Source organism: Oncorhynchus keta, chromosome 27 (genome assembly GCF_023373465.1).
Source record: "Oncorhynchus keta strain PuntledgeMale-10-30-2019 chromosome 27, Oket_V2, whole genome shotgun sequence".
In the NCBI taxonomy this organism is placed as follows: domain Eukaryota; kingdom Metazoa; phylum Chordata; class Actinopteri; order Salmoniformes; family Salmonidae; genus Oncorhynchus; species Oncorhynchus keta.
In genome coordinates, this window is record NC_068447.1 from 24,909,122 (window position 1) to 24,931,972 (window position 22,851).

Below are 22,851 nucleotides of genomic sequence, written 5' to 3' on the forward strand. Positions count from 1 at the left end.
CCGATAACTCTGATGTGTAGACTTTCCACTGTAGAGTTTATGTCATCCTATCATTGATGAGAATGTCTCAGATGAAAACCGAACTGACATCATATTCATTAAGTACCACTGCATATGTTCAATTGGTCGGATTACCAGAATATAGTTAATTTTCCCCCACCTTCTGATGTTCCCAGAATCTCTATGTTAACCAAAGGGTTTTCAAATGTAACATCAGTAGGGTAGAGAGAGGAAAAAGGGGGGAGAGGTATTTATGACTTCATAAACCTACCCGCAGGCCAACGTCATGACAATGTTAAGGAGTTAACAAGAAAATATTTCTTCTCGAGAAAAAAAAGATGCTACCTCCCTTCACACTATTGCAGTAAAAACAACAATACCTTCATTAAAAACAAACAAAGTGTACGAAAACAAAGTTTGAACAAAGTCAAGTTTATCAACTGTAAAGTAGCACGACTGATTGTATATTGTCCTCTCCACCGGTGCAATAACACAGGATGCGGGCTACGACATGCCCTCCGCCGTCATCTTCATTACACAGAGTAAAGGGATGAAACGTCCTGATGCGTAAACCTGCACCGTGCTGCCACTCAGAACGAGCCCCCCGGAGCTATTCACAATGTCAGCTTCTACTCTGATCATTATCCCCCCCATCAAAACAGACCGACAGACAGCCCCTCCTCCCCAACCAACCCTACCCCACCTCCCAGGTATACTGAGAAACACAATCACTCTCTCTGCCATCCACCCATACATTAACATACACAAGGCTTTACCTACAGTATATGCTATGACCCAGTGTTTCCCAACTCCAGTCCTCCAGTACCCTCAACAGCACACATTTGTGTTGTAACCCTAGAGAAGCACACCTGATTCAACTTGTCAACTAATCATCAAGCCTTCGATGAGTTGAATGAAGTGTGCTTGTCTAGGTTTACAACAAAAATATGTACTGTTGGGGGTACTGGAGGACTGGAGATGGGGAACACTGCCATAAGTGATGAGGGTCACAGAGAGTCTGAGTCATCAGTGATGCAAATAGTGTGGATTAAATATTACTAATGTAATGTATGGAGCAATGCAATTGGCTATAATGTATGGGTGGGTGTATGGCAACAATGGTATCAGCGACACAACAGTAACCTTGACTTCACATCCCCAACACCTTAGGTATAAGTGTTGATAAACAGTAGTTGAGAACAAACACACAGCTGCTGCTGCACACACGCGCACACACACGCGCACACACATGCGCACACACACCACGTCTCAAACAGCAGAGGGACACAGGTGACTGATTGTGTGTTGCTTTACCTTTCGGAGATGACACGGTGGAATCTGCAGATGAAAGGGAGAGAGAAAAGAGAGGAGTGTGTTAGCGGTTGACAGGCTGTTGTCTCTGAGAACCATCAAATGGCGGAGATGACAGCATCAGTCAGTGATACGCGTGGAGGGGAACAACACCGTGGCCCAGGAGGGTAAACAGAAGGGGGCTGTTAGAACACAGTCAGGGGGTCTTTCATCTCATCCCTCCAACAGCACAACCACTCCACTTCAACACACACACACAGTAGTTGCCTTTCAACCATCCTGAGAGGGAGGGAGGGATTAAGATGGAGAGGGGAAGAGAGATGGAGAAAGAGAGAAAGAGAGAAGAAGAGACTGACAGAAGGAGATTCTTTCTGATCTATCCCACCAAGACAAAGAAATGGAGGCCTAGAGAGTGAAGAGCAGAGAATGCATGAAATTCCCAGTCAACTGCAATCCATCATACAAGTTACTGTGAGTGGAGATTTTGAATAAGTAAAGCAATAACATCTTGGCTTTGTGAGAACACAATCCACATTCTTTTGTGGATGAAATCATGAACATTTTTTAGTGGGAGGGTTGTAGAGGCACTCTTGTATTAAGTGTCACGACAACATAATGTTCTCATAAAATATTTTCCACAACACTGTTTGGAAGCTCCCAAAGTTTCATTTTTATTTAATAGACTTGAAAAGTCATGAGGAATGTGAAAATAAATAAGTTATTCTATTGCAATCTCGGAAGTCCAAATCCTTAAACGGATTTGTGTACTGGCCGGACGAGCTAGTAGCCCAAACGGCCGCAGACAGGGGAGGCCTGTTATAATTGAATACGGGTGGATTAGGGAGAGAGGTTGGGCTGAAAGGGAGATAATCTACTGCTTTGCCTAATTGCCAGAAAAATAATAAAAATGGCCTCCATTGTGGTGTCGGTGTAGATCAAAGCAGCGCAGCGTGGGATTGGGTGGAAGTTAACGGCTTGCTGCTTTTTGTTTGGTGAGGTGTTCAGGAGGATTTGGGCCAATATTTCCCAGCTGGTTATTACATGGGTCTCACTGTCTGTTACTGTAGCTTCACAGCAGTGGGATGGCCCTCGCTGGAGAGAAAATCCTCTGCAAACTGGTACAGTTGGTGTTGGCATGTTCTGGTGCCATACCACATCCTATCATGCCAACTCTGCCGTCTCCATTGGAGAAACCGTGTAGCCCTGAGTGCAGTTGATAAAAGGTCTACACATCTAGAATGAAACAGTAAGACTTCTATCTGAAGCTTGTTATATCTAGCCAATCCCTCAATGAAAGGGATATGGGAAAACATGGGAAAGAGTCCTAACCTTTCAAACAAATTTTGCCATTCTCAATAATTGAACATGAGACTCTGTTGACGCAGGCCAACAGAGCAAATTCAACCACCTTCAATTACAACTAAAAGAGAGGGGGAGAGCATGCCAGATAGAGAGGTTCTGGCAAGCACACTTTATCAGGGGGCTGTCTGCATGCCTGTCTGTCTCCCTCCTAACAACCTTCCCAGGCCTTATCTACCATTCCCACAGAGAGAGATATGGGTAAAGGAGAGAAAAATAGATCAAATCAAATTGTATTTGTCACATGCGCTGAATTGTAGACCTTACAGTGAAATGCTTACAAGCCCTTAACCAACAACGCAGTTTTAAGAAAAATACGTGTTAAATAAAAATAACAAATAGTTAAAGAGCAGCAGTAAAATAACAGTAGAGGCGCTATAAACAGGGGGTACCGATACAGAGTCAATTTGCAGGGGCACAGGTTAGTCGAGGTAATTGAGGTAATATGGAAATGTAAGTTTAAAGTGACTGCTCATAGATAATAAATCATAGATAATAACCAGGGAGTAGCAGCAGTGTAAAAGAGGGGTGGGACACACACACACACACACACACACACACACACACACACACACACACACACACACACACACACACACACACACACACACACACACACACACACACACACACACACACACACACACACACACACACACAATGCAAATAGTTTGGGTAGCCATTTGACTAGCTGTTCAGGAGAATTGTGGCTTGGGGGTAGAAGCTGTCTAGAAGCCTTTTGGACCTAGACTTGGCGCTCCAGTACTAGGGTGGCAGGAGTCTTTGACAATATTTTAGGGCCTTCCTCTGACAAGGCCTAGTATAGAGGTCCTGGATGGCAGGAATCTTGGCCCCAGTGATGTACTGGGCTGTACGCACTACCCTCTGTAGTGCCTTGCGGTCAGAGGCCGAGCAGTTGCCATACCAGGCATGCAACCAGTCAGGATGCTCTCGATGGTGTAGTTGTAGAACCTTTTGATGATACGAGGACCCATCTTTTCAGTCTCCTGAGGGGGAATAGGCTTTGTCGTGCCCTCTTCACGACTGTCTTGGTGTGTTTGAACCATGATAGTCTGTTGGTGATGTGAACTTAAAGCTCTCAACCTGCTCCATTACAGCCCTGTTAATGAGAATGGGGATCTGCACAGTCCTCCTTTTCCTCTAGTCCACAATCATCTCCTTTGTCTTGTTAACGTTGAGGGAGAGGTTGTTATCCTGGCACCACACGACCAGGTCTCTGACCACCACCCATAGTCTGTCTTGTTGATGATGAGGCATACCGCTGTTGTGCATCGGCAAACTTAATGATGGTGTTGGAGTTGTGCCTGGGCATGCAGTCGTGGGTGAACAGCGAGTACAGGAGGGGACTGAACATGCACCCCTGAGGGACCCCGTGTTGAGGATCAGCGTGGCAGATGTGTTGTTACAAACCCTTACCACCTGGGAGTAGCCCATCAGGAAGCCCAGTATCCAGTTGCAGAAGGAGATGTTTAGTCCTAGGGTCCTTAGCTTATTGATGAGCTTTGAGGGCACTATGGTGTTGAACCCTGAGCTGTAGTCAATGAATAGCATTCTCAGGTAGGTGTTCCATTTGTCCCGGTGGGAAAGTGCAGTGTGGAGTGCAATCGAGATTGCGTCATGGATCTGTGGATCTGTTGGGGCGGTATGCAAAATGGAGTGGGTTAGGGTTTCTGGGATAATGGTGTTGATGTGAGCCATGACCAGCCTTTTTAAGCACTTCATGGATACAGATGTGGTGGTCTGGTGGTCTGCTTGAAACATGTTGGTATTACAGACTCGGACAGGAAGAGGTTGAAAATGTCAGTGAAGACACTGCCAGTTGGTCAGCGCATGCTCGAAGTACACGTCCTGGTAATCCGTCTGGCCCTGCGGCCTTGTGAATGTTGAACTGTTAAAAGGTCTTACTCACATCGGCTATGGAGATAGTAGTCACACAGTCGTCCGGAACAGCGGATGCTGTCATGCATGCTTCAGTGTTGCTTGCCTCGAAGCGAGCATAGAAGTAATTTAGCTTTTCTGGTAGGCTCATGTCACTTGGCAGCTCACGGCTGTGTTTTCCTTTGTAGTCTGTTATAGCTAACAAGCCCTGACACATCCGACAAGCGTCGGAGCGATGTAGTGCGATTCAATCTTAGTCCAGTATTGACACCCTGCCTGTTTCATTGTTCGTCTGAGGGGATTTCTTATAAGCGTCCGGGTTAGAGTCCGCCTCCTTGAAAGCGGCAGCTCTACCCTTTAGCTCACTGCAGATGTTACCTGTAATCCATGGCTTCTGGTTGGGGTATGTACATATGGTCACTGTGGGGACAGCATCATTGAAGCACTTATTGTTGAAGCCAGTGACTGATGTGGTGTACTCCTCAATGCCATCAGAAGAATCCCTGAACAAATTCCAGTCTGTGCTAGCAAAACAGTCCTGTAGCTTAGCATCTGCGTCATCTGACCAAGTCACTGGTGCTAACCTGTTTTAGAGTTTGCTTGTAAGCAGAAATTAGGAGGATAGAATTATGGTCAGATTTGCCAAATGGAGGGTGAGCTTTGTACTCATTTCTGTGTGTGGAGTAAAGGTGGTCTAGAGTTTTTACTTCCTCTGGTTGCACATTTAACATTAGCGTTTCCTGTTTGCTTATGGCCTTGAGTGCAATTCAAAAGTTTGTGGTCACTTAGAAATGTCCTTGTTTTTGAAAAAAAAAGCACATTTTTTGTCCATTAAAATAACAGCAAATTGATTAAAAAAATACAGTGGAGACATTGTTAATGTTTTAAATGGCTATTGTAGCTGGAAATGGCTGATTGTTTTAATGGAATATCTACATAGGTGTACAGAGGCCCATTATCAGCAACCATCACTCCTGTGTTCCAATGGCATGTTGTGTTAGCTAATCCAAGTTTATAATTTTAAAAAGGCTAATTGATCATTAGAAAACCATTTTGCAATTATGTTAGCACAGCTAAAAACTGTTGTGCTGATTTAAGAAGCAATTTAACTGGCCTTCTTTAGACTAGTTGAGTATCTGGAGCATCAACATTTGTGGGTTTGATTACAGGATCAAAATGGCCAGAAACAAAATACTTTCTTCTGAAACTCGTCAGTCTATTCTTGTTCTGAGAAATTAAGGTTATTCCATGCGAGAAATTGCCAAGAAACTGAAAATCTCGAACAACGCTGTGTACTACTCTCTTCACAGAACAGTGCAAACTGGCTCTAACCAGAATAGAAAGAGGAGTCAACAGTGAAGAGGTGACTCCGGGATGCTGGCCTTCTAGGCATAGTTGCAAAAAAAGCCATATATCAGACTGGCCAATAAAAATAGAAGATTAAGACGGGCAAAAGAACACAGACACTGGACAGAGGAAGATGGCAAAAAAGTGTTATGGACAGACAAATCTAAGTTTGAGGTGTTCGCATCACAAAGAAGAACATTCTCAGACAGAAAAAATGAAAATATGCTGGACGCGTGCTTGACACAATCTGTCAACTATGGTGCAGGCAATGTGATGGTGTGGTGGTGCTTTGGTGGTGGTAATGTGGGAAATTTGAACAGGGTAAAAGGGATCTTGAAGAAGGAAGGCTATCACTCCATTTTGCAACAATATGCCATACCCTGTGGACTGCACTTAATTAGAGCCAATTTCCTCCTTCAACAGGACAATGACCAATAGCACAGCTCCAAACTATGCAAGAACTATTCATGGAAGAAGCAGTTAGCTGGTATTCTGTCTACAATGGAGTGGCCAGCACAGTCACCAAATCTCAACCCTATTGAGCTGTTGTGGGAGCAGCTTGACTATACGGTAAGTAAGAAGTGCCCATCAAGCCAATCCAACTTGTGGGAGGTGCTTCAGGAAGCATGGGGTGAAATCATTTCAGATTACCTCAACAAAATGACAACTAGAATGCCGAAGGTCTACAAGGCTGTGATTGCCGCAAATGGAGGATTATTTGATGAAAGTAAAGTTTGAAGGACACAATTATTATTTCAATAAAAATCATTATTTATAACCTTGTCAACATCTTGACTATTTTTCCTATTCATTTTGCAACTAATGTATATTTTCATGGAAAACAAAGAAATGTCTAAGTGACCCCAAACTTTTGAACGGTAGCGTATATATATTTATATATATAAATATACAGTTGAAGTCGGAAGTTTACAGACACACAGGTTAAAGTCATTAAAACTCGTTTTTCACCACTCCACCAATTTCTTGTTAACAAACTATAGTTTTGGCAAGTCGGTTAGGACATCTACTTTGTGCATGACACAAGTACTTTTTCCAACAATTGTTTACAGACAGATCATTTGAAATGGTTTTCCTCCTCTTCGTCCCAAGAGGAGGTGTAGTATGGATTGGACCAAGATGCGGAGTGGTAAGTGTTCATGATATTTAATTTTAAAGACAAACTGAACACTAAAATACAAAAACAATAAACATAACGTGAATAACCAACTCACGCCCTGACCATACTAAATAACGACAAAACAAAGGAAATAAAGGTCAGAACGTGACATTATTTCACTTATAATTCACTGTATCACAATTGCAGTGGGTCAGAAGTTTACATACACTAAGTTGACTGTGCCTTTAAACAGCTTGGAAAATACCAGAAAATGATGTCATGACTTTAGAAGCTTCTGATAGGCTAATTGACATAGTCAATTGGAGGTGTACCTGTGGATGTATTTCAAGGCCTACCTTCAAACACAGTGCGTCTTTGCTTGACATCATGGGAAAATCAAAAGAAATCAGCCAAGACGTCAGAAAATAAATTGTAGACCTCCACAAGTCTGGTTCATCCTTGGGAGCAATTTCCAAACTCCTGAAGGTACCATGCTCATCTGTACAAACAATTGTACGCAAGTATAAACACCATGGGACCACGCATCCGTCATACCGCTCAGGAAGGAGATGCGTTCTGTCTCCTAAAGATGAACATACTTTAATGTGAAAGGTGCAAATCAATCCCAGAACAGGACAGAACTGGACTGGTGCACTTCACAAAATAGATGGCATAATGAGGTTGGAAAATTACGTGGATATATTGAAGCAACATCTCTAGACATCAGTCAGGAAGTTAAAGCTTGGTCGCAAATGGGTCTTCCAAATGGACAATGACCCCAAGCATACTTCCAAAGTTGTGGCAAAATGGCTTCAGGACAACAAAGTCAAGGTATTGGAGTGGCCATCACAAAGCCCTGACCTCAATCCCATAGAAAATTTGTGGGCAGAACTGAAAAAGTGTATGTGAGCGAGGAGGTCTACAAACCTGACTCAGATACATCAGCTCTGTCAGGAGGAATCGGCCAAAATTCACCCAACTTATTGTGGGAAGCTTGTGGAAGGCTACCCGAAACATTTGACCCAATTTATACAATTTAAAGGCAATGCTACCAAATACTAATTGAGTGTATGTAAACTTCTGACCCACTGGGAATGTGATGAAAGAAATAAAAGCTGAAAGAAATCATTCGCTCTACTATTATTTTGACATTTCACATTCTTAAACTTAAGTGGTGATCCTAACTGACCTAAGACAGGGAAATTTTACTAGGATTAAATGTCAGGAATTGTGAAAAACTGAGTTTAAATGTATTTGGCTAAGGTGTATATGAACTTCCGACTTCCGAAGCTTCCTGACGAAGGAAATAGTGCTGTAATGATAGTTTGCTTTACCAGCAGCAGCTGACAATGATAGATGACTAACACTTTTTCCTTCTTAACACACGTCAATACGTTGCATAATAAAGCCTTTCGATGGCCCCCTGTATACAGATTGATATTAGGCTGTTTGAAAGGTAAAGCTCCTTTTTCCCCTCAGACCATCGATTGGCTGGTTTCTTGCCTGTGTCGCCGGTGGCTTAAATTGATTTGGAGGCTAAATTCCAGTGAATATGTGTGTGGCATTTTGACGCCCACTACTCGCCTCCTGTGGTTGGGTATTATGCAAATAAGGCTATTCGTCAATACAGTGATCCCAGTCTATCCTACTCTGCAGCAGGTTTATGCAAGCTCAGGTAATGCCAGGCCTGATATGGATTGCATGCATGGGGACACCAAAGGCAGTGGTGAAACAAAGGACTAAGTTGTAATTCTCAATATCTTTTTTCCCCTTTCCCTGTTTGTCTTTCGTTCTACCTTTTTTCTCAGAGAGGAGAGACACAGAAATAGTATGAACGTTTAAGAAGGTTCAATGTTGTGTTTCTTGTCTTTTGGGTACTATAATGGCAAGATATACGACACAGGATGATGGTCTAACATTGTGCTTGACCTAAAAAGCTAATCAGGCATTGACAGGAACACTTGTGTTGACATTTACAACACTGATCAGCCATTCACATCTAGGGATTTATATGCATCTAGAAATCTATACATTTTAATGAGCATATTACTTATGAACAACTACAAAATAATTAAAATAAATAACATAATTGAGTAATATTCATTGTCAACTAGGATTGCAACTCAGTCATGGCCTATATTGGCTTGCCTTACTGCCTGCAGTAGGTTACTCAAGGCTATTGTTGAAATGGTTATTGTTCATGAATGTGAGATTAGATTCAAGTGTAGTAAAAGTGGCCTCCAAAATATCTCTTCTCTGAGTCGTTCCGAAACTCATAGAGCAAAACCATGAGGTCTGAATAATAATGTTTCAAACCCCTTTCAAGAGAAGCACACTCTCTCGCTCTCTGGAATGCAATATGGAGATGTAGCTGGAATGTATCAAATTGAAGCAGTGAGAGAAAAATAAGACTGTGGACACACCTGAGAACTAATCCCTCCCAGGACTAACACCAGTCAGCCGCATTGGAGCGCTGGGTTGTTGTGTTTTCAAGGGTTGCTGGAGGAGTGTAAAAGAGTCAGACTGTCCAGAAGTGAGAAGTTCTATATCTCCTTGTTATGAGAGTGAGAGCGCCCTGCAGACATCATTTTATGGGCATACATCACCAAAGGGGACAGAAGCCTCAAAATAGCCTTTCACCGCTGAGGGTGTGAAACTCTTTCTCTCCCTCCTACTCTTCGCCCTCTCTCGTCTTCCCTGCATCTCTTTTCTCCCTGTCATCCCCTCTCTGTTATTTATCTTTCTTCTCCTCTCTGATTTCTCCTCTTCCCTCTTTTCCTTCTCATGTCCCCTTGCTCCTTTCTCTCTAGCTCCCCTCTTCTCTTTCTACCCTTGTGCCCACTCCCCTCCTTTCTGCTCCCTCCATTCCCCTCTCCTGTCTTTGACTCCTAGAAGCACTTAATGAGAGGGCAGCTGGGGCTTCCTGGGGCTTCACACGATACACACAGCAGGAGCACACAGCTGGGCAGCAGCAGCTAGCGTGCAGCTGGAAGTGTGTTGGTGTTTGTCTGTGTGTGTGTGTGTGTGTGTGTGTGTGTGTGTGTGTGTGTGTGTGTGTGTGTGTGTGTGTGTGTGTGTGTGTGTGTGTGTGTGTGTGTGTGTGTGTGTGTGTGTGTGTGTGTGTGTGTGTGTGTGTGTGTGTGTGTGTGTGTGTGTGTGTGTGTGTGTGTGTGTGTGCATGTGTTTGTTGATGCATGTGTGTGTGTCCAGAGGACAGCGTGTGGTCAATGCAGCTGGTTCTATCTGAAGCAGCCCAGCCCCATGCTGTTGATAGTGGGGAAACGTGAGATGCAGCTGGTTCTATCTGAAGCAGCCCAGCCCCATGCTGTTGATAGTGGGGAAACGTGAGATGCAGCTGGTTCTATCTGAAGCAGCCCAGCCCCATGCTGTTGATAGTGGGGAAACGTGAGATGCAGCTGGTTCTATCTGAAGCAGCCCAGCCCCATGCTGTTGATAGTGGGGAAACGTGAGATGCAGCTGGTTCTATCTGAAGCAGCCCAGCCCCATGCTGTTGATAGTGGGGAAACGTGAGATGCAGCTGGTTCTATCTGAAGCAGCCCAGCCCCATGCTGTTGATAGTGGGGAAACGTGAGATGCAGCTGGTTCTATCTGAAGCAGCCCAGCCCCATGCTGTTGATAGTGGGGAAACGTGAGATGCAGCTGGTTCTATCTGAAGCAGCCCAGCCCCGTGCTGTTGATAGTGGGGAAACGTGAGACGCAGCTGATGCAACCAGTTCCATGTGTTTTGATTATAATATAGTGCTGCTAGTTGCTACCACACTGAAACAAGGGCAAGTTTCTCCTTTGCAGCCCTGACTATTGAAAAGTGCTGCTTTTTAATGGTGGTATGTTTATAGCATTTCGTTACTGTGTGTGTGTGTGCGTGTGTGTGCATGCCTTTGCATTGGTGTGCATTTGTGCATGCATGTGTGTGTGAGGGGGTCATTCTCCCCCCAGGCAGGGCAGAGTGCCCGTGGCCATAAGACCTGACTGCCCAGCCTCTAATATCTGATCAAGGACCATCTGCTGTTGGTGCGGGTCCCCCTATACATCCTGATACAGTGTAATTTAATTAGAGTGCATTGGAAAGCTGTCTCCTATTGACCTCTTTAAGTTACGGACTTATAAGAGGTTGCCCTGGGAATAACTTTAATTAAAGACAGAAATTGGTTTTGATTTTATACTCATCATGAACTGAGGAATCTTCACAGCTAATCACCACTTCATCCAGACAAATGAAAACCATATCGGGGAAGACAAAGCGTGTTTGTGTGTGTCAGGGGCATGTACAGGACTGTGGGCATAGGAAACGCAGCTGTCCTCAGATAATTAAGCATCATTGATATATTGAAGCTTAATGTAATTAGGATCAATTCCTACACTGCGGTTTGAGTTGCTAAATCACCCTCGTTCTACCTGAGTGAACTTGGCCATGTTGATACAACATTACTGCCAGTTATGAACACACAGTAAGCCACATGACCCCGGTCACACTTGACCTCTGACCTGAAAGTGAATGAATCCGATAGGGTTGAGTGATGGTGTCGTTGCTTCTCATGACCATGGCTAGTCCTATAAGACCCTACAAAGCCATACGATAAGCCTGTTTAGCCAGGTTTCCGCTGGGGGAAGATCCCACCGCCTCACTTAGGGGTTCTAGTTCATTCCTGAGCCTTCTGGATTGAGATCTTGGGATGTCACATCCATGCTAATCACATCTTTGCTAATGAAGGCCAAAAATGTGCCTTGTGTGTTGTAGCTAGTCTCTGAGGTGAAAGACCACTGGCTGGGTGTGTCAATGCACTATGGTGGGAGGATTGTTTCAACAGACAGACTGTATGTCCCCCAGCCTCATGGCAATTACTGTTGGTATCAAGACAGGTCCTCTTTACCTTTTGCTTCTATTTTTACATGTTTATTCATTAGTTCAGCTACATGCTTGCTGAGGCAGATTTCTACTCCATGTCAATGCTTCTTATGACAATAACAGGACATTTGACCACTTGTTTTCCCACTCTCTCTTTTTATTCTCCATTTCATGTAGTTATTTTCACAAAGGTAGCGTGTGTCTTCTCTCTGTGTCTCTGGATGAGTTAGGCGCGGTAGCTAGTGTGCTTGTTAAGACAAGAGGGAGAGGCTGCTGATGTTGGGTCATGATCCCACCCAATGCATGTTGCTCTTTCCCCCCTTGTCTGCTGAGAAAGGTCAGCACTGCTGTTATTCTCCACTGACAGAGAGCAGGCTGCAGGCAGCCCACGCAAACAGGAAGATGTCACCTTTTACAGGAAGATCTAAATTACAGCGCTGATGAGGGTCCTCGGGTAGAGACTGCTTCAGCAGCTTCCACATTCATTATTTTCCCCCAGTCTTTGGTGGATTGGAGTGTGTCCAGAGTAGTGGATGCTATTTGCAGTGTGTTTGCTCTTTGAAAGCACACACAGAGAATGGAGGTAATCTGGGGCGTTTGAGAGTGCGGTGTTCATGGCTGTCAGGCTGTACTGTCGTTAGCAGAGGCAGGGGTGCTGTAATTATCATCCTTTTATTGTTTAATGATTTGTTTGTTTTTTATATACTTTTTTATATAGCAACTCTATTGTCTAACAAAGCAGCAACACATCAGTGCTCATGTATAAAATACAAGTATAACCAACTGTCTCCCTTGGAAACGCTAAAGGAACAATCCAATTTGCCTCTAAGCATCACATACAAAATGAAGCAAGTGGCTGTTAGTAACAGATGTCTTTTTTGTATCACATTAGTTTTTTTCTCTCTCCCCCTAAAACCTACAATGATCTATTATTCAAAAAGCTAAATGCTTTAAAAGCCTCTGCCTTCCATCTTTCTAAGAAAGGAAGAGAACAGGAGAGTAGAAAGCATAGTAGCGTAGTAATTAGCAATAAGTTATGCAGCTGTGTATTCTGTGCTCCACTCTTTACGTACGGCACAGCGCAGGGTAGAGAGGAGAGAGCAGCAATCTCTCTCATTATGTACTAATGACTTGTCTATTAATGAAAATGGAAAACATTTTGCTAGCGCCACAGGTTCAGCTGGATTAATTATTACTTTGGAGGAGGAATGAAAACACAAAGTGCTGCAACGCTAAATGAGGTGCTTTACGCACTAGGTAACTGTTCTGTTCTCACAGGTGGCATTGAACCCTCTTGAGAAAGCAAAGACTAAATTTGGCAAGCCAGGAAGCTAAGCTACAATATGGCAACTACAGTACACAATATAGAAACTACAGTACCTCAAATGCACTCTCTCTCTCTCTCTCTCACACACAAACACACACACACACTAACTCACTCCCCCTGTCAGCTGAATACACTTTACTGCAGTGACAATAGTGGCGTTTAGGTGTGGGGCCTGAGATTCAGCCTGCTCCCGGTGCACTGAAATAAAAACCAATTCCAAACTAATTGCAGTGCGCCCACTGAACATCTCTCCATTCTCACCCACAGCCCAGGCTGTAAATATCGATAGCAATGTGTCACTGGCCACAGTCAATAGTAATACAAATATACCAAATCCAATAGCTTCAACACAATTCAAGTTGTCTGGTTCTAGGAGGTGAAGATTTAGAGCTGCGGGATGCCACATTACATGTTGGACATGGTAGGCTGATGGAGAGAGAGAGACTTTTTGTCCTTCTTTAATGAAACATTCTCATTCCATTAAAAACTCACCCTAAAAATAAAACAACAAAATATATCCTATACTGCATACATGTACCATACTCACCTTTCCCTCTACCACACGATACAAAACACCACACATCACAATAACCAAAAAACCTTCCCACTTCCACAACCATATATCCAATACATCTTCCCCAGCTATACAGACAGCCTCCCAACACACCATAGCTCCTGAAACATCTCCACACTTTTTATCATTCAACAGAACTCAAATTCTACCCTAAGGCGCGCAGAGACCATCCCATTAAATAATAGTAAAGAGTCTGTTAACCCCCCACCTTTGACCCTGTTCCTCCTTGTTAGCCAAACAGTTAACTTCGCCTGAGCAAACAGAAAACTCAACAAAACACAATTGGCCTTCTCCTTAATCGGATACCTGTATTCCATTATAAACATCCCAACAGTAAAAACCACCCCCAACCTCTCACACAGACATTCCAACAGAGACATTAAAGGCATTAACCTGGTGCACACAGAAAACACATGAATCACAGTTTATTTCATAATACAGGAAGGACACCACTGCCCAAACCTGTACCAACCAGCTGTTATAGTGGCCAGGGCTCCATGAAGAACCCTCCACTGGAGGTCCCCTGACCTCTTTGGTACTGGGGGTTTGTAAAGCCCCCTCCATCTAAAACCATACTCTACGCCCCACATGTCCCCTGCCACTGATGTGCCTTAAATCCTGTTAGGCTCCTAATGTTCCTTACCTTAACGCAGAGGTTGTAGAGGGCTTTACCTCTATCAGTTGCCTCTACAGGGTGGCCGACTGAACCGATCTCAAAGGGATGGCTGGGTTGTGGAAGATCGGTTCCTCCCACACCCACAGCCCAGGCTCCACACCCCCTTCTCGTATGGGCCTTAGCAGCTGCCAGGCCCTCAGCACTGCAGAGTAAAAATCTGAGAGACCTGCTGTACTCAGCCTCTCCAGCTTCATGAGGAACAGCTGCCGGTCCAACCCTAATCCGCCAGCTCTCCTCAGCAGCGCACATGCTGGCTCCCTCCAGCCAACATCATCAGTATGGTACAGCAGTATCTGTACCGCCTTTAGCATGAAAGCAGCCATCCTGCTCTCCAGTTTCACCAGGCCCTGTCCTCCTTCGTGAACGATCATGTACAACACAGCTGCCTTCAGCCAGTGATGGTCCGACCAGAAGAAGTCCACTAGCTTGCGTTGCAGGTCTGCGAGCAGACCGGCGGAGGGGTTGAGGACAGCCAGTTTATGCCACAGGGAAGATGCCACAAGGTTGTTGATTATCAGCACCCTCCCTCTATATGACACTTGGGACAGGAGCCACCTCCACCGGGCCAGTCTTGACACCACTGCCTGTGACAGTCCCTCCCAGTTCTTCCTGACCCACCTCTCTGAGCCCGGGTACACCCCCAACACTTTAAGCCCTTCACAACCCCACTGCAAACCCCCTAGAAGAAGAGGGGGGGCCCTATCCCCACCATGCCCTACATAACAGAGCTTTGATCTTGCTCCAGTTTACCTTAGCTGAGGAAGCTACGTCATACACCTTCAGACTGGTCTCTAATGCCTGCATATCCTGACCATCACAGAAACATAATCTGCATATGCTGACAGTGCTATGCCTGTCACCACACCCATGCCTGTCCCGCACACTCCCTGTAGTCTCCTGTGTAGCAGGCCCAAAAAAGGCTTAATGGCTAGTGTGTATAACTGCCCAGATAGACAAGGATGCCCTCTAATGCCCCATCACACCCAGACTGGCCTACTGAGCCCCCCTCCCACCTTGACCATACATGACGCCCCAGCATACAACAGCTTCACACAGGTCAAAACACTCTTCCCAAACTCAAACATCACATTAAACAGATACTCATGGTCCACTCTTGATCTAAAGAGACCAGTCCAAAGTTCACATTAGAACCTCTTGACAAGTCCAATATGTCCCTGACTAAGAACAACTTATCCGTGATTGAGCGTTCCAGTACACAATAAGTTTGGGCCTTATGTACTAGAGTCCAGATGGGACTTCAGTCGGTTAGAGATTACCTTGGCAAATATCTTCTAGTCCGTACAGAGTAATGCCACATGCCTCCAGTTCTTAAGTTCACACAAGTCCCCTTTTTTGAGCAGGAGAGTCAGAGCCGCCCGATGGCAGCTCCTCGGCAACTCTCCTAACCCGACGCATTCACGCAACACGCAAAAGAAGTCCAATCCAATTATTCCCCAGATTTTTTTTATAAAACTCCACTGGGAGTCCATCGACCCCCGGTGCACGACCGGGGGACATCTGGGTTTCAGCCTCTGCCAGTTCATGGGACAACAGAGGAATGTCCATTTCATCCCTCTGTGCCAGAGAGAGCTTAGGGAGTCCTGTGAACAAGACCTGAGCACAAATAGGATCACACATTTCTGCCCAATACAACTCAGTATAAAACTCCACAGTTTGCCCCCGCATCTTTCCCACCACAGAGGTCACCCGCCCATCAGACAGCCGTAGAAAATGCTTACCCTTGGCTTCACCATTCTGTCTTTCCAAACCAAAGAAGAAGGAGCTGGGAGCATCCATCTCCTTGAGCATGGAGAACCTAGCTCTTACAAGTGCTCCCTTTGCTTTAACCTGGAAAAAAACTGCCCAGGTCCCTACGTAATTCAGCTAAATTAGCCTGGAGGCCTACATTGCCTTGCCCCACCATCTCACTAATACTACGCTCTAGTTCACCCAATACTCTCCTAGCCTCTGAGGATGTGAGAGCTGTGTACTGTTGACAGAAAAGCCGAATTTGGACTTTAACCACATCCCACCATTGACTCAGAGACTCATACTCCTCTCTTCGCTGCCCCCACCTTTCCCAAAAGGTCTGGAAACCTGAGCAAAAAGTATCATCTTGTAAGAGCTTTACATTAAACTTCAAGTAGGATGCCTGCCGGGGCCCTGGTGAAATAGACAGCCAAGCCATGGTTATGTGGTGATGCGAAAACCCCACTGGTAGAATGGTAGCGCCCAACAGCCTATTGCTCTGATTTCTGGACATGTAAAACCGATCAAGTCAGTCTGCACTCACCCTAGCCCCAAAAACCTTCACCCATGTATACGGCCTTGTGTTGGGATGTTTAGTTCTCCAAACATCCACTAGGTCGAACTGATTAATGATGTCCCTTAACCATCCCGCTCTTCATTGTACAGTTCCAGTCCCCTCCGACCCCCAGCGTCTCCTCAGACGCTACCTGTGAGAGCTCCTGTCTAAGACACCCAAATAGAACCCCCCTCGCTCTAGCTGTGTTAGGCACATACACATTTATAAAGACAAAACCCATGTTGTTGATTTCTGCTTTTACAACAAGCAGCCTACCCCTACACACCTTCGAGGAGCAAAGTTTTACAGACAGACCCGGTACAAAGAGCCACCAATCGACATCATTCAACTCATCACTATGCGTCTCCTGCAGAAACAACACCTGTAATATTTTTGTTTTACATATTCACCCAGCACACTCCTCTTTCCCGCATCTCTGGCGCCATTTATATTGAGCGAGTCTACCCGAAGTCTCCATAAGAAGTGGGAGAAAAGCCAGCAAAGAAAGAGACCAATAGCCCCAGTGTCAGAAAGAAACTATACATCTAAACAGTGTCTGAAGGTCGACCTTTACGCACTATTGTGACCCACTTCCTCAACCTAAACCGTTTCCTGGGTGAGACGACACCATGCCCCTCATTTTTCAGAGCATGTTGTACTGATCTTACAAACTTTCTCGGATTAGAAAAAAAAACTTAAGATTAACTTTTTTTCCCCGTGGTCTCATTCAGGAACCTTGTCAATTCTCTCAAAGTGTACTTTGACCCCTCTGCCTGACTGGCTGTCAGAACCGGACCCATTGAAGAGGAGTCTGAAAAAAATAACTCCTCATCCTCTTCCTCAGACTCACTTTCCTCCTCATCTCCCATCTTGACCACCTGCCCTTCCTCTCTGGTCAGGGCCTCCACCCCCACAGCAACAGGCAACATTTCCATGGTGCCTTCGACCACACCCTTTTCCTTTTCCGCTTGACACCCTCTTCCTCCCCCCGAGTCTCTTACACTTCCCCACTAAACTCTCCTCATCCATTAGCATAACATGACTAGACCCAGTCTCATCTACACCACCCTCCATAGCATGACTAGACCCAGCCTCATCTACACCACCCTCCATAGCATGACTAGACCCACGCTCATCTACACCACCATGTCTAGCATGACTAGACCCAGTCTCATCTACACCACCATGTCTAGCATGACTAGGCCCAGCCTCATCTACACCACCATGTCTAGCATGACTAGACCCAGCCTCATCTACACCACCCTCCATAGCATGACTAGACCCAGTCTCATCTACACCATCCTCCATTGCATGACTAGACCCAGTCTCATCTACACCATCCTCCATAGCATGACTAGACCCAGTCTCATCTACACCACCATGTCTAGCATGACTAGACCCAGTCTCATCTACACCACCATGTCTAGCATGACTAGACCCAGTCTCATCTACACCACCATGTCTAGCATGACTAGACCCAGTCTCATCTACACCACCATGTCTAGCATGACTAGACCCAGTCTCATCTACACCATCCTCCATTGCATGACTAGACCCAGTCTCATCTACACCATCCTCCATAGCATGACTAGACCCAGTCTCATCTACACCACCATGTCTAGCATGACTAGACCCAGTCTCATCTACACCACCATGTCTAGCATGACTAGACCCAGTCTCATCTACACCACCATGTCTAGCATGACGAGACCCAGCCTCATCTACACCACCCTCCATAACATGACTAGACCCAGTCTCATCTACACCACCATGTCTAGCATGACTAGACCCACGCTCATCTACACCACCCTCCATAGCATGACTAGACCCACGCTCATCTACACCACCCTCCATAGCATGACTAGACCCAGTCTCATCCACACCACCCTCCATAGCATGACTAGACCCAGTCTCATCGACACCATCCTCCATTGCATGACTAGGCCCAGTCTCATCTACACAATCCTCCATAGCATGACTAGACCCAGTCTCATCTACACCACCCTCCATAGCATGACTAGGCCCAGTCTCATCTACACCACCCTCCATAGCATGACTAGACCCAGTCTCATCTACACCACCCTCCATAACATGACTAGACCCACGCTCATCTACACCACCCTCCATAGCATGACTAGACCCACGCTCATCTACACCACCCTCCATAGCATGACTAGACCCAGTCTCATCCACACCATCCTCCATTGCATGACTAGACCCAGTCTCATCTACACCATCCTCCATTGCATGACTAGACCCAGTCTCATCTACACCATCCTCCATAGCATGACTAGACCCAGTCTCATCTACACCACCATGTCTAGCATGACTAGACCCAGTCTCATCTACACCACCATGTCTAGCATGACTAGACCCAGTCTCATCTACACCACCATGTCTAGCATGACTAGACCCAGCCTCATCTACACCACCCTCCATAGCATGACTAGACCCAGTCTCATCTACACCATCCTCCATTGCATGACTAGACCCAGCCTCATCTACACCATCCTCCATAGCATGACTAGACCCAGTCTCATCTACACCACCATGTCTAGCATGACTAGACCCAGTCTCATCTACACCACCATGTCTAGCATTACTAGACCCAGCCTCATCTACACCACCCTCCATAGCATGACTAGACCCAGTCTCATCTACACCACCCTCCATAGCATGACTAGACCCAGTCTCATCTACACCATCATCCATAGCATGACTAGACCCAGTCTCATCTACACCACCCTCCATAGCATGACTAGGCCCAGTCTCATCTACACCATCCTCCATAGCATGACTAGACCCAGTCTCATCTACACCACCATGTCTAGCATGACTAGACCCAGTCTCATCTACACCACCATGTCTAGCATGACTAGACCCAGTCTCATCTACACCATCCTCCATAGCATGACTAGACCCAGTCTCATCTACACCACCCTCCATAGCATGACTAGACCCAGTCTCATCTCCACCATCCTCCATAGCATGACTAGACCCAGTATCATCTACACCATCCTCCATAGCATGACTAGACCCAGTCTCATCTACACCACCATGTCTAGCATGACTAGACCCAGTCTCATCTACACCATCCTCCATAGCATGACTAGGCCCAGCCTCATCTACACCACCATGTCGAGCATTACTAGACGCAGCTTCATATACACCATCCTCCATAGCATGACTAGACCCAGTATCATCTACACCACCATCTATAGCATGACTAGGCCCAGCCTCATCTACACCACCATGTCTAGCATGACTAGGCCCAGCCTCAGCTACACCACAATCTCTTGCATGACTTGGCCCAGCCTCAGCTACACCACAATCTCTTGCATGACTAGGCCCAGCCTCATCTACCATACCGAGCCTCTGCTGTCTGCATCTCATTACTCCTCTGCACGTTGACCTCGATTTCCCCCACTGGTGCTTGTGCCCTCACCTTGTCTATGGCCTTTATGTGGGCACACAAAGCTCTTATGCCCCAAATCCCCACACTCAAAACAAATAGACTATATGTGCTGGCAAACCCTGCAAAGAGCCCCTCCCCATGCCTCACTTTATAATGCACATTTAGCTGTTGCTCATTGTTGTTCAGAAACATAAACACTTTCCTCCGGAACAAAACAACGTGCTTAACGGCATCTGCCTGAAAAAACCGCTAGCAAACTTACCAAAACGACTCAGCTCTTTTCTGAATTGATCATCCGTAATAAACGGAACCAAATTTACAACTACCACTCTTGTCAAAGGGGTAGAGAAAGGTGAAATTGGCACCAACACACCCCTTATAAATATTCCACGAGCAATTAGCCTACCAACCAAATTTGCTCATGAACACAACCACAGCTTTGTTCATTCTAGAAGCAGAATGTATAAGTTCAGCTTCTACCTGTTCACCGACTGCAAGAAAAACCTCCTCCACTTTATCTCCATTCTCAGGAACACACCTGAATCCATGCCGTATCGACAGCGTCTCCTCCGCGCTAGACTGAGAAGACATCGTGCACACTACACCTTCCAAACCCGAGGAAAGTTACTCTGTCCTCTTCCACCCTAACTTTAAAAAAACCTGTGGATACCGCTAAAACAAATAGTGCATTAACATTCCACCATAGAAAATACATTTGAAAGAAAAAAGCAAGAAAATAATCAAGAAAGTTAGTTAGGACAGAGCCCTCCACACCAAACTCCCAAAACCTCCCAGCATGCACTGCAAGGGGGAGAGAGAGAGAGATAATCTTCCAAATAAATAGCCTATAATAAATAAATAGCAGCATAATGGGAGTAATCTAAATACCTCCTGTAACATGTCCTTTCTAATGTGGCCAGGGCTATTCTAATGGTGTCCTGATAGTCTAATTTTCCTCTCCTTGGAGAGGTCAGAAAGAGACAGGGGAAGAGAGAGAGAGTGTGTCTCGCACCAACAGCAGATGGTCCTTGATCAGATATTAGAGGCTGGGCAGTCAGGTCGTATGGCCACGGGCACTCTGCCCTGCCTGGGGGGAGAATGACCCCCTCACACACACATGCATGCACAAACGCACACCAATGCAAAGGCACGCACACACACACACACACACACACACACACACACACACACACACACACACACACACACACACACACACACACACACACACACACACACACACACACACACACACACACACACACACACACACACACACACACACACACACACACACACGGCTCCAGCACCAGACGGGTGACTGTGTTCTAGCCAGTCTGGTGGGATATTGGAGCAGGGACAGTGTGATGCCCTTCAGCCTATTATCAGTGTGGAGGATGGAGCTAGACACAGAGACAGACAAAAATATAAGGCCATAATACAGTACTATAGACTCACTTGTACTGCACCTTCAGATACTGGCCTGAGGGAATACTTCCTAGAAAAAAAGCTGTACTGCCATTCGGGGGAAATAATAAAATGAAAATAATGTTTTCTTTCTCCATCAAATCAAATCTGTCATTAAAAATTCAGATGAAGGAATGAGGGAATCAGATGAGGGAATGCCAACCCCCCCCCCCCTTTCTTTTTCTAATAATAAATACCAGGAGACTACCCAAATCCTACTTAGCTGAGTCTGAATCATCTAATGGCAGCAATCCCTTCTGCCTCTCTTTATCTCTCTTTCTGCTTTTCTCCGTACACAATGAGAGAAAGCCGAGATAATAAACAAGATGCACTTAACTTTATTTATTCTCTCCCCTGTGACAAATGCAGCTGAAAATGCCAGGGCTTCCGATGTGACCTTCAGTCAAAGCCCTCTTCCATCAGTAATCTCCATCACCCGCTGATCAAATGGTACAGCACCCCCCTACTCATCTCTCCTCAACCAAACCTTATGCCATACTCCTATTTCTCTTTGTTTCATCCACTCCTCCTCTTCACCCACTGCCAGCCTTATGTTCCTCCTATTCTTCCAGCCCTGCCAACTACCAGAGCATCTCCACCCTCTTCTCCATCCTCATATCTCTCCTCATCCATAGTAGTATTATTGAAAGTCTGTCTGTCCGTATGTCTGCTGGGTTCAGAGAAGACGACTGGCTGCACTGTGGACTATGATGAAATGATGAGGCCCAGAGGTGCTTTTAACATGATTTGTGTTTATTTTTTCCTCTTTTTACCCCTGAATCAGTGGTGATGAGCGGCAAGATAAGCCTTCCCTTATTAGATCATTAACAAGGAATAATAGTTAAGAGTGGCTACTTTGCTTCGTGTATAATGACTCTTTTCAAAATGCTCTTGAATCCTCTAAGCCCAAACCCACCTCCCTCGTAGCCATGATAAACCATCTGTTTCTCGCAATAAAAATATATTATCTGATGCGAAAACAATAGTTAAGTGTGTCCACTTTACTTAATATAGGGTATTATGCTTTAGGTCAATAAGCTCTTCAGTCAATAAGCGCCTCCAACCCATTTCCATGTTTCTAGTCAATAAAGGCGTCAGTTATCCTCAATCCCAGATAGTGTTTGATAGGGGAACAATAAAGGCGTCAGTTATCCTCAATCCCAGATAGTGTTTGATAGGGGAACAAT

The 22,851-nt window shown here is 45.4% G+C and overlaps 1 protein-coding gene across 1 annotated transcript in view; it reads right to left on the reverse strand.

Annotated features, from left to right (window-relative positions):
* LOC118360283 (cadherin-4-like) overlaps positions 1–22,851 on the reverse strand; it is a 636,928-nt gene that overhangs the window by 336,488 nt on the left and 277,589 nt on the right. Inside the window, exon 3 of the mRNA XM_052482021.1 lies at positions 1,315–1,338. Coding sequence (XP_052337981.1) covers positions 1,315–1,338 — 24 coding nt within the window. The remainder of the gene's footprint in view (positions 1–1,314; positions 1,339–22,851) is intronic.